This window comes from Trichomycterus rosablanca, chromosome 26, assembly GCF_030014385.1.
Source record: "Trichomycterus rosablanca isolate fTriRos1 chromosome 26, fTriRos1.hap1, whole genome shotgun sequence".
Lineage (NCBI taxonomy): Eukaryota > Metazoa > Chordata > Actinopteri > Siluriformes > Trichomycteridae > Trichomycterus > Trichomycterus rosablanca.
In genome coordinates, this window is record NC_086013.1 from 1,302,323 (window position 1) to 1,315,071 (window position 12,749).

General features: G+C 45.6%; 1 protein-coding gene and 1 gene segment (V, D, J or C); one reads left to right on the top strand and one right to left on the bottom strand.

Annotated features, from left to right (window-relative positions):
- Positions 1–396: 396 nt before the first annotated feature.
- On the bottom strand, positions 397–958 carry LOC134303682 (immunoglobulin lambda variable 1-51-like). The segment is given in 2 exon segments: positions 397–737; positions 847–958. Coding segments are annotated over 2 exon segments (453 nt in total).
- A 6,477-nt stretch (positions 959–7,435) lies between these two features.
- Positions 7,436–12,618, top strand: ckma (creatine kinase, muscle a). Its single transcript, XM_062989189.1, has 8 exons — positions 7,436–7,541; positions 8,961–9,169; positions 9,378–9,532; positions 10,131–10,263; positions 10,378–10,549; positions 11,652–11,775; positions 11,865–12,054; positions 12,138–12,618. The coding sequence occupies exons 2-8, from the start codon at positions 8,977–8,979 to the stop codon at positions 12,314–12,316; spliced, it is 1,146 nt and encodes a 381-aa protein (XP_062845259.1). The 5' UTR covers positions 7,436–7,541; positions 8,961–8,976; the 3' UTR covers positions 12,317–12,618.
- Positions 12,619–12,749: the final 131 nt, after the last annotated feature.

Genomic DNA, 12,749 nt, shown 5'->3' on the forward strand with positions numbered 1-12,749 from the left:
TTTTGTAGCAGGATTTTGGAGTGTGTCTGAGGGACTGTATGTCCTTTATGTTGTCCTTTATTAAACTGGTGGCCCAAAGTCGGAAGCATATCATTCCACTTTCAGGTCAACAATGGAGGATTTTGAATCTACTGGTGATGTTAAGAACTGATCTGGAAGTGGACGTTTGTCTTTATTGACCACACACACAGACAGGAGGACGGTTCGAGTGGCCAAAGACTCTGTAGTGGCGGCGGAATTCTGCTTTATTTACGCTGATTTTTATTTTAACAGTGGTTTTTCACACTATTTTCATTAAAATAGTGGTTTGATCTTCAGCTTCTTGTTGTTTGTGTTGGTGTGTGTAAGCAGAAGTGAGAGTGGTGAGCAGTGAGGAGGTTTTTGTCATGATCTCAATCACTGTGATACAGCCTCATTAGCAGAGCTGTCCCATGTGCTACAGTAATACACTGCAGAGTCACTGACCTCCACGTTATTGATTATTAGCTGGTAATCAATTTTTGAAGACGCTTTAGATGTGAAGCGTGAGGACGAAAAATGATCTCCATATTTATCAGGAGCGCTGTGAGAATGATAAAATCTCAACACAAACTGTGGAGTTTCAGATGGAATCTGTTTGTACCAGGAGACGTAGTAGCTTTCCTCTTTTTCGATGTTACACTCCAAAGTGACGCTTTTCCCCTTTTGTTCTGTTAGAACCGAGGGTTTCTGTGTCACCGCTTTGTGGGAACTGACCACTGGAAGACAGAAGGACATCAGAGGGAGGTTATGAGCATCGGCGTCATTTTAAACAGAAGGATGAGAAATAATAAAGAAGATGAAGGAAAGCAGGAGCAGATCTCTTACGTGTCAGGACGGCGAGGAGAGCGCAGACGCTCGGCAGCATGTTGGCAGAACGAGGGACAGAGTGAAGAACCGTGTGGAACCTGATGAGACCAAAGAGTGGAGGAACCTTCATAAAGGATCGGGGCAGGAACCTGGATCTGCCGTCAGCCAATCAGACGACAATGAGTAAAAAAGGTGAGATAGTTTGTAAAAAACCTAAAGTTAAATATACACTAAATTATACATTATATGACCAAAACTATGTGGACATTTGACCGTGAGCTTGTTGGACGTGCAGTTGCCTAAACACACTGATCTTATATACAGTTCTAACAGCTTCTGGATTTTGTAGCAGGATTTTGGAGTGTGTCTGAGGGACTGTATGTCCTTTCTGTTGTCCTTTATTAAACTGGTGCTCCAAAGTTGAAAGCATATCATTTATTTTCTGTCATTAATTTTCTACACCTGTTAGCTGTGAGGCTAAAACACCTGAACTGATTCATTAGTAGAGGGTTCACATACTTTTTACAATGTCAAATGACAACAGTCTACCTCCGTCTATAACTATTTATTATTTTATTATTTATTACCTGTGAATAATTTCTGTATTTACATTGTTCAGCTTTTCACTCATCAATCCAATAACTGAAATAAAATGATTTAAGATTTATTGTAATTATTTAACTTCTTTGATTTCATGTATTAATAAAGTTTTTTTCTGACTTTAATTTCTGAAAGGAAGTGAAAAAAGCTTCTTATTTACATGAAGCTAAAATTACAGAGAGGATCAGCAGGTGCTTCCTGACTGTGTTTCTTCATCCATGATGGACGACGTGTCGGCGTGAGCGCTGAACCATCAACAGAAACGAACTTTCCGGCTCTTTTTCCACAAACCTGAATCCACGTCCGGCTTCTGCTTCACCCTCACCAGTTTTCATTTCAAAGCTCCTGAGCTGACGTCCTTCGCTTCTCCGACCGGAACGTTGGTACCTTAAGAACCTGGCGTGGAAGATCACTGAGTCTAGTTCCAGATCTGCACTTTATTCTCATTCACCAGTTCTGCTTCCATGCAGGAGCTGATCTGTTTTTATGTGATTTATCTATACAGGGGTGTCCAAACGTTTCTTGTTGGGTGCCAGATAAAGTCAAACAAATTTAAACACGCGGCCACAGACTCTTTAGTAATAAAATAAATAAAATATAATAGAGCTGCCTGATTACTAACAATTCTCTTTCTTTTTATTTGAGTGACCAATGATCTATCGTCCACAGTGTCGCGTAAACTAAGATTCTGCCGATTTCACTCACCAGTTTATAATACTAATGGGAAGATTATTATGTCTTTAAATATATATATCTTTAAATGAAACATACCCACTTCCCTCTGAAGTTACGTAACGTTAATGTAGGTGTCACGTTAATGTTTTGTGTCGGGGGAAAGAAGACGGGGAGAGTTTAACACTTGTTTTATGCAATAGCGGCTCCCAGAGTTCAAACAGTTCAAGCTGTTTTTTTAAACCTGTTTAAACTTTCATTTTATTTCTAAAATACTCCTCTGCTGTAGTTTAAACTTCCCCGATCAACGATATCTCTGAACTTCGTCATAGAAAGGAAGCTAAATGAAAGTCTGTCAGGGTGAATTTCTTATTGTGTGGCTACACTGCAGCTTCATGTGTCCAAATACTTTTGGTCATATATATACAGTGTATCACAAAAGTGAGTACACCCCTCACATTTCTGCAAATATTTTATTATATCTTTTCATGGGACAACACTATAGAACTAAAACTTGGATATAACTTAGAGTAGTCAGTGTACAGCTTGTATAGCAGTGTAGATTTACTGTCTTCTGAAAATAACTCAACACACAGCCATTAATGTCTAAATGGCTGGCAACATAAGTGAGTACACCCCACAGTGAACATGTCCAAATTGTGCCCAAAGTGTCAATATTTTGTGTGACCACCATTATTATCCAGCACTGCCTTAACCCTCCTGGGCATGGAATTCACCAGAGCTGCACAGGTTGCTACTGGAATCCTCTTCCACTCCTCCATGATGACATCACGGAGCTGGTGGATGTTAGACACCTTGAACTCCTCCACCTTCCACTTCAGGATGCGCCACAGGTGCTCAATTGGGTTTAGTCCATCACCTTTACCTTCAGCTTCCTCAGCAAGGCAGTTGTCATCTTGGAGGTTGTGTTTGGGGTCGTTATCCTGTTGGAAAACTGCCATGAGTTTTCGAAGGCAGGGGATCATGCTCTGTTTCAGAATGTCACAGTACATGTTGGAATTCATGTTTCCCTCAATGAACTGAAGCTCCCCAGTGCCAGCAACACTCATGCAGCCCGAGACCATGATGCTACCACCGCCATGCTTGACTGTAGGCAAGATACAGTTGTCTTGGTACTTCTCACCAGGGCGCCGCCACACATGCTGGACACCATCTGAGCCAAACAAGTTTATCTTGGTCTCGTCAGACCACAGGGCATTCCAGTAATCCATGTTCTTGGACTGCTTGTCTTCAGCAAACTGTTTGCGGGCTTCCTTCTGGGATGACGACCATGCAGACCGAGTTGATGCAGTGTGCGGCGTATGGTCTGAGCACTGACAGGCTGACCTCCCACGTCTTCAACCTCTGCAGCAATGCTGGCAGCACTCATGTGTCTATTTTTTAAAGCCAACCTCTGGATATGATGCCGAACACGTGGACTCGACTTCTTTGGTCGACCCTGGCGAAGCCTGTTCCGAGTGGAACCTGTCCTGGAAAACCGCTGTATGACCTTGGCCACCATGCTGTAGCTCAGTTTCAGGGTGTTAGCAATCTTCTTATAGCCCAGGCCATCTTTGTGGAGAGCAACAATTCTATTTCTCACATCCTCAGAGAGTTCTTTGCCATGAGGTGCCATGTTGAATATCCAGTGGCCAGTATGAGAGAATTGTACCCAAAACACCAAATTTAACAGCCCTGCTCCCCATTTACACCTGGGACCTTGACACATGACACCAGGGAGGGACAACGACACATTTGGGCACAATTTGGACATGTTCACTGTGGGGTGTACTCACTTATGTTGCAGCTATTTAGACATTAATGGCTGTGTGTTGAGTTATTTTCAGAAGACAGTAAATCTACACTGCTATACAAGCTGTACACTGACTACTCTAAGTTATATCCAAGTTTCATGTCTATAGTGTTGTCCCATGAAAAGATATAATGAAATATTTGCAGAAATGTGAGGGGTGTACTATATATATATATATAGTGGATTTACAAAATATTAGATGAGTATTTAAGGAGTAAATATAGTAAAAACTGTGTAAATCCTCTGTACTTTAGCGCTTGCTAGCATGAACAAGGTTTGTTTTGACACAAACCGGGTCTGTCAGGTTCGTCTCCATTTTTGGCGCCATACCGCCCCCATGTGGAAGTACAGAAGTTCTGCATCTCCGACTGTGGATGTGAGTTTTTCTCCTGTCTTACCTCAAACTATGTGAGGAGCAGCACAAATTCCCACACAAACATTACACACTTCTATACATACTGCCGATATATATTGTAGATCATGTGACCCAGTGCTACTCACAGATCTGCCCCCCTTGCCACCCCCGGTTGACCCCCACACTCCCATTAAAAATGGACCAAAACCAATATAGTGAGATATTTGTAATTTGGAACTACCAAAGACCTTGACCACACACACTACCTGTACCCACACACACTACGTGTACCAACACAAACTACTTGTACCTACACACACTACTTGTATCTCCAAAAAATTTGAGAATCTCTTGAACATGCCTCGCTTTCCAAAATTCAGATCAGGCGTGTACACTCCCAAAGGCCACGGCTATTATTAGCGTCTGCAGTTCCTAGGTACACTACTCTCAAATTACTCCACCATGTTCCCTGCATGCATGAAGCACCTCGCTGACCGTGTCCAGACTCACACACACATATATAATTTCTCAGGTTTGGCCCCCATCCACATAAAAATGGTGTTTGGGTTTACATACCTGTTCCAGTCTTGACCAGAAGATGATAATAATAATTGGTTCTGAGATTTTTTATCTTGATGAGGTTTTGATTTACGATCTTGGCAGGAGACCACTGTTCCATGTACTTTGTAAAGGGTGCAGCAAAACTCGCCTTATTTTTATGGGCGTAGAGAAGCCCTCTCTGGTCCAAAAAATGCTGACTTAAAAGACTACTGGGGAGCGCATATCCAATTTTGGTAACCCCCCTTCCTTCCTTATAGTGGCCTTTGCAGATACTTGACCTCAACCCCACTGAACATATTTGGGATGAACTACGAGCCAGGCTTTCTCATCCAACATGCATAAATGAGTTTTTGACTAAACGGGCACAAATTCCCACAGACAGACTTTTGCAGAAAGTCTTGTGGAATGTGTGTGTGTGTGTGTTAAGCCACTCTTCATTTAAACATTGTAGTTTTTACTCGGAGTGCTCTATAGAATATCACTAGAATAGTGTGTTTGCACCATAGGGTGCGCCTGGTCCATATCTTTGGTTCTCATTGGTCCAGGATTCATGTTCTTTATACCAGCTTAGGTACAAAGTCCAGCTTTGTGAAGCTCGTAAGGTTCAGTGTGTCCTTTCAGCTTGCTGGATGTTTGCTGCCACGGCTTTCAAGACTGCACCAGCAACCCGGGCACCCCCTGTCCGAGCTCTTTGGAACTCTGTTGGTTGTGTTGGGTTACCTGCAGGAGCTTAATAAATCTGGACGGCACTTGTGATCTAGTCTCTTTTCGTCTGCTCTTTGTCACTCTGCATTAAGAGAAAATATTATTATTATATATTTATAAATCATTATTTACTTTATATGAGTTCAGGAACCAGAGTAGAGGAGCGCTGAAGGTTATTTGGGAGTCAGTGGTACAGAGAAAGTAAAAGAGTAAGAGTGAGACACTCATTCATTCAGTCAGCATTCAGTCAAGCCGGACGAGTGGACAACAGCTGTGTGTGTGAGTGTGTGTGTGTGTGTGTGTGTGTGTGCGCGCATATCAAGTCTGTCTCCACCAGTAAAATAATCCGATTGTGCTTTTCTCTCAAATCTAATCCAACACGTTGTATTCCCAATGATTCATTCATTCATGTTCTACTGCTGCTCTACCCTGGTCAGGGTCGTGGTGGGTCCCGTAACACACCCGGACAGGACACGTCCGGTACACGGAGTCTTTCTGATTTGCAGCGGCCCGGGGAACTTTTGACCCACAGGCCCCATCAGGACAGATGTCTGTCGAAAATAACCCGGGCATATCGGCTCCACCCTGAAGACCACGCAGCCGCTCGGGCACATGCGCTCGTGTTACCGGAGCTTCTAGGTCCTGCACTGCATTATGCAACCGTTTAGATTCAGAACGGGGTGGACGGGTCGGAGGCAGCGGTCAGTTTAATGGACTGGACTGTGAATGTACGAGGTGGCGCGATTAAAAAATGTCCATAAAATGTGCAGTGTTGCACATCAGGGAAAAAACAATCACTGCATTTGGCGTCTTTATTCAAAACGACTTAAGGGCCTTGCTCAGGGGACCAACTGTGCAACTTGCAGGTGGTAGAACTTGAACCAGTGACCTTCTGATTACTAGTCCAGTATCATAAAAATATCATGAGCTTCCGGCGCTGCATGAGCGGCAGCCTGTTACAGCAGCTCCTTCCTTTCTATATACGAGGGATGTTCAAAAAGTTTCCTCACTTTTATATTTTGGTTGTAAGCAGTGAGGGTGTAGTAGTAGGAGGAGGAATCGGGCGTGTCTGGAGACTGAGAGGCGCTTATAGACCGGATTTAGCTCCATCTGATTTCCACCTTTTTGGACGCACAAAGAAGCTTTAAGGGGAAGAAGATTTTCATGTGATGATGATGGCTACACGCTCAACCAAAAGATTAGAAAAGCACAGACAAAAGGGAGGATCTTAGCTTAGCTTAGATGCCACGACCTACAAGTTCTGCTTCAACAACAGAGAAAATTTATTTCCTTTAAATAAACGTCTGTGTATTAACAAAATCCTTTTCCAAAGACACGCAGTGAGGTGAACTAGAGATACTAAATTGTCCATGACTGTGTTTTGTGATGAATCCTGTTCTGTCATGAATGGAACCAAAGTGTTAAACATGACATTAAAATTCTAATAAATAAATTAATACCTGGTTGCATCTTAATCCTGAGAATATAAATATTCAGGACTGACATGATTTATCACTAATGATACGATGTTTAATAATCATGGATGAAAAGTACGTCCGGTGTCTGCAGCTACGCTCCCAGATAAACACATCGTGGATTTAGTGAATTTTCGGAGGTTATGAATCTTCGTCTCTTTCAAGGTCTTCGCTTGGCAAAGACGTGCCTGGCAAAACTCTCACTCAGCCGTTTTACCCCCTCACGGGTACCCCCCTTCTCCCTCACCTATCTTTGGAGGGGGGTGAAATGAGGAGGGGTTCGGCCGGACAGGACAGGGGCAGGCCACAGCTGCCACCCCATCTTGGATGACAGCGCCCCTTCCTAAGCCAAACTGGGCATCGGATACGCGTCCTGTCCAATCGCGGCTCGTCTGGCTGGGACACCAGCCGCACGGGTCGGGGGTATATAAGGCAGAGCCGAGCCACTCTCTGCTGGGTGACCCCTATTTCGGCTTTGGTGAACAGGAACTGATCCCAAGGACTGTTACCTCCTCTATTGTCTCGTGTGCAGGTAAACTGGGAGAATTTTTTCTTTCTAATACCAAACGATTTATAATGATGAAGTTATGAATATTATGGATATTATGGATGATTGATGAAATGTTAGGGGTCCTCGTATGAACCCTAGTGGTACACCAGGGGAAAAATAGCTACCATAGGTGCTTCAGGAATCCAGCGGGGAATTAAAAAGCTTGTTGTGCATCTGAGGAAATGTTTGCATGATGATGACACTGACGGCATCGCATAACTTCACTAGATTGTGTGTTTGGGTGTATGATATAAAATGTTTTTTTATTTTTTATTAGCTGGGCTTTCATTTTACAAAAGTCCAGATTTTACACTGGTATCAGGGTTACTCAGGTGCGTAACTCAGACGGCCTGCTGACCACAGACCCTGCCAGCGGTAAAAAACTGACCAGGCGTCGGATTTCAGATTCCAAGCGGCCATTTGCATTTGTCCATAAATGCAGAATCAGATCTTGAATCGAGCCGATAAATTTAGACCCAAGGGGGCTTGTCATGGCCTCCATATTTAGAGCTATTTTTAGGGCATAATCATGTGTTGGAAACATCAAGGGTCGTGATGCTGGCGCTTTCCTTGCTTTAAGAGGTGACCTGGTAGGTGAAGCCTATAGGTTCTGATCATGAAGCTCAGAAATGTGAAACGAAACATCTGGACTGAGCTGATTTACCGTATTTCCTGACGTTAATGGAAAACTCTTGACGTAGGAAGCTCATCCTCGTCCTCAACATCTTGCAGGACGCAGCTCAGGTGCTGATATCCTTCAGGACTGGAGCGACGCCCAGAGCCTGGCACTTTTCTTAAAGCGTATTTGTTGGTAGGTGCAGGATGAACCTCTGCTGGTCGTTACTGAGCTTAAATCCTGACGAGGCTACACCGAACGTACGTACGTCCACGACTGGCGTGCGGTTGGCAAGGCCGACGGTAACGTGACACCGCGGGCGAGCCGACACTGTCACAAAAATAAACATGCCTAGATATAGTCGCCTGGGACGAGCTCTCCCTTTCACGGCCGCTCCGGACATACGATACGACAGCTGAGACGCGACGGTGCTGCAGGTCACCGGGCGACTCCAGACCTCTCAAGCGTCTGCAGCTGTCGGATTCGGTGTCACACTTTTACGTTTTAGAAAGGAACAGCGTCCAAACATTCCTGAACGAGGAGGAATTCATTAAACAACTGTGTACATCAGTTTAAAGCTAAAAACGTCTCATAATGTGGAGGAAATAATAATAATAATAAAACCAGCAACTGAGAAATTCCCCACAAACTATTCCAAACTGGTGCCACTAAAGCTTCTGGTAAACAAAAATAGGCGTCCCGTGGTACCCATGGTTTCCTCCCAGCTAGCATCATGATTTTTTCATTTCATAATGGTGGAAATCTCATGTCGCCTCTTCCCACAGTGTCAGAAACGCAATCATGCCTTTCGGTAACACCCACAACAACTTCAAGCTGAACTTCAAGTCTGATGAGGAGTACCCCGACCTCACCAAGCACAACAACCACATGGCCAAGGTGCTGAGCAAGGAGATGTACAGCAAGCTGAGGGACAAGCAGACTCCCACCGGATTCACTCTGGATGACGTCATCCAGACCGGCGTGGACAATCCCGGTGAGTGGAACGTAAGACTTAATAACGGGCGACTATAAGATTTATTATTTGGTGCCCGGATAGCTTGATGTCATTGATCTAGGGCAATAGTTTTTAAACTTTCTACACCTAGTACCACCATAATTTCCAACATTATTGACCTCTTTAGCTGTCGATAAACGTTGCCTTTGTAATTGCTGCGTCCTGATCGGCCGATGTTTTTTCGCAGGTCATCCCTTCATCATGACCGTTGGCTGCGTTGCCGGTGACGAGGAATCCTACGAAGTATTCAAGGACCTCTTCGACCCGATCATCTCAGACCGTCATAACGGCTACAAAGCCACCGACAAGCACAAGACCGACCTGAACTTCGAGAACCTGAAGGTGAGCTGATTTATCGTTAGCGTTACCCGTCCAGGTAAAGGTTCAGTGCTGCACCTACACTGGTACGGTACTATTAAGGTACTGTGGTAGTGTACTTGAGCACTAAAGGCACTATAGAGCGCCCATCATGGACAGGGGTAGCTCAGTGGTTGAAGTGCTGGACTATAGATCAGAAAGTTGCTGGTTTAAGCCTCATCACTGCCAGGTGGCCACCGTTGGACCCCTGAGCAAGACCCTCAACTGCTTGCACTGGACACAATTGTCACAGTTGTAAGCCAAAGCGGAATATAAAGTGGTACCAAAGGGAACCAAAAATGTTCTTGGCCCTGACCCCTCAGCCTTATTAAACATCTTTGGGATAAACTGGAACCTCAACTGCCAGCCATGCTTTATTATTTATCAGTATCTGACCTCACAAATGAGGACTGATTTTTCACAGTTGACTCAAAACTCCTGCTTTAAGCCTTCTCAGAAGAGCGGAGACTGTTACAGACACAAATGGTCTGTGGGAGAGAGAGACTGATGATTTAGGAGCGCCATGTACATTTGGTGGTATGGTGCACCACACGTATTGTGTCCTAAATTTGTCTCTTTGCAGGGGGGCGACGATCTGGACCCCAACTACGTCCTGAGCAGCCGTGTCCGTACCGGCCGCAGCATCAAGGGATACGCCCTGCCCCCCCACAACAGTCGTGCTGAGCGCAGGGCCGTGGAGAAGCTGTCCGTCGAAGGTCAGTACGGCCATGACGCCTTTTTTTTTACCTGTATTTGAAACGTAAATCTCATTAACAGCTTATAAATAAAATGATTTCTCATATTTTTGTTTCATCTTTGTTCCTCTCCAGCTCTGGGCAGCCTGGACGGCGAGTTCAAGGGCAAGTACTACCCCCTGAAGTCCATGACTGACGCCGAGCAGGAGCAGCTGATCACTGACCACTTCCTGTTCGACAAGCCCGTCTCCCCCCTGCTGCTGGCCGCCGGTATGGCCCGTGACTGGCCTGACGCCAGGGGCATCTGGTGAGTGAGAACAGTGTGCAGGCTGCGTGAGGTGCCGGGTCGGGGTTCGGTTTGGGTTGGCGAGAGTGCCTAGCTGATAAATAGGTCAGATGTAAAGTATTGGGTCAGCGCAGGTTATAAGGTGCATGAATTCGGAATCGATGAAGGATGCATAGGATGTGTAAAATTTGGAACCAAATACAGGGTACAGGATGCATGGTTAGGTGTATGGGGGATTGGAGTTGGGTACAAGATGTAGGGTGCACATTTAGGGATAGGGTTTAGGATACAGGTGTAGGAGGTTTGGGTACAGAATGTAGGGTGCAGGCTTAGGGATATGATGTATAGTATGGGGTGTGTAGGGTACACGATTAAGAGTAGACTTTAGGATTCAGGGCATATAACTGGAGTTTGGGTACAGGGTGTAGGGTGCATGTTTAGGGATAGGGTAGGGTGCATGGTTAAGGATAGATTTTAGGATGCAGCGTATATGAGTTTGGGTACAGGGTGTAGGGGACATGGTTAAACGTTGGCTTTAAGATGCAGGGTACATTAATGGAGGTTGGATTAAGGGTGCAGGGTTTATGGTTAGGCATAGTGTTAAGAATGCAGGGTGTGTAGGGTGCTAGTTAGGTTTAGGGTTTAGAGTGCAGGGTGCATGACTGGAGTTTGGCTACAGGGTGTAGTGTGCATGGTTATGGATAGGGTTTAGAACATGGGGCGTGTAGGGTACTCGTTAGGTTTAGGGTTTAGGATGTAATGTATATAACTGGAGGTTTGGGGTGGAGGGTCAGGTATAGGGTTTAGGATGCAAGGTTCCTGAGGCTGGAAGGGTTTGTTAGGGTGCAGGTATTGTGGTTAGGCATAAAGGCGGTAGCTGTGGAGATCTGGGTACTGGTTCTGGGGTGCATGATAGATGAGGTAGGTTACTCTGTAGGGGTGTTGGACAGGGTGCAAGTTGCAGGTTTGAGCCAGGGTGAAGCATCCATTGCTAGGTGTAATAAGGCGTAATAAGGCGTAATAAGATAATGGTGGGGTTCGAGCCAGAGAAACTTGTGTGGTCATCTATTAGGGGGTCAGTTTGGAAGCATCTAAAGCCTTTCTGGGTTTTGTTCTCCCTCAGGCACAACGAGAACAAGACCTTCCTGGTGTGGGTGAACGAGGAGGATCATCTTCGCGTCATCTCCATGCAGAAGGGCGGCAACATGAAGGAGGTCTTCAGGCGCTTCTGTGTCGGCCTGAACAGGGTACGGGGGCGCGGACGTACTTTTATTATTTTTTAACCGTGTTGTTACTTTCTTAAATCTAACGGCGTCTGTGTTTTCTAAACCGTCAGATTGAGGAAATCTTCAAGAAGCACAACCACGGCTTCATGTGGAACGAGCACCTGGGCTACGTCCTCACCTGCCCCTCCAACCTGGGCACTGGCCTGCGTGGCGGTGTCCATGTCAAACTGCCCAAGCTTAGCCAGCACCCCAAATTCGAGGAGATCCTGACCAGACTGCGCCTGCAGAAGCGCGGCACAGGTGAGTCCGCACCCCACGGAATCCGAACGCATGAAATCCTCCTGACCCGTGATCTCGATCCGTGACCTCTCGTCTCTCCTCAGGTGGCGTGGATACCGCCTCCGTGGGTGGCGTGTTCGACATCTCCAACGCCGACCGTATCGGCTCCTCCGAGGTGGATCAGGTGCAGTGCGTGGTGGACGGCGTCAAGCTCATGGTCGAGATGGAGAAGAAGCTGGAGAAGGGCGAGGCCATCGACGGCATGATCCCCGCCCAGAAGTAAAGAGGGAAACCTCCACCGCGTTTCGCTCCTTGTCCTCCGTTTCGTATGTTTTGTTTCTTTAAACAACTATAAATCAACTAAGCAGCGCGCGGATCGACCTTCCGTGCCACGAGAGACTCTCCGACTCCGTCTTTTCTCTTTCGCTCCTCTTTTCCTCGTTCCTCCTCCGGTGTCATCCTGGGATCAGATTCCTGGCGCGGGTACAAACGCCTGGCGTCTACGTTTCACCTCATTTTGAACTCATTTTGGTTGTAAAAAGTAAATGAAGTAAATTGTGATTTAATAAAAGCGTACCCCGTAAAGCACACGAGTGGGTCTGGTCATTCCCAGCATGCTTTGGGTGGAAGTTACCCTTGGTTCTCAGGCATAGTTACACCGATTATTAGGTTCATATATCAGCTTATGGTACACATGAGGGCATATTTAAGTCCAT

Bases quoted from the DNA above. Each gene is read 5' to 3' on its own strand.
- ckma (XM_062989189.1), top strand. From the start codon at position 8,977: ATGCCTTTCGGTAACACCCACAACAACTTCAAGCTGAACTTCAAGTCT. The intron at 9,533-10,130 runs GTGAGCTGATTT...GTCTCTTTGCAG, and splicing joins TGAACTTCGAGAACCTGAAG to GGGGGCGACGATCTGGACCC. The intron at 10,550-11,651 runs GTGAGTGAGAAC...GTTCTCCCTCAG, and splicing joins CCTGACGCCAGGGGCATCTG to GCACAACGAGAACAAGACCT.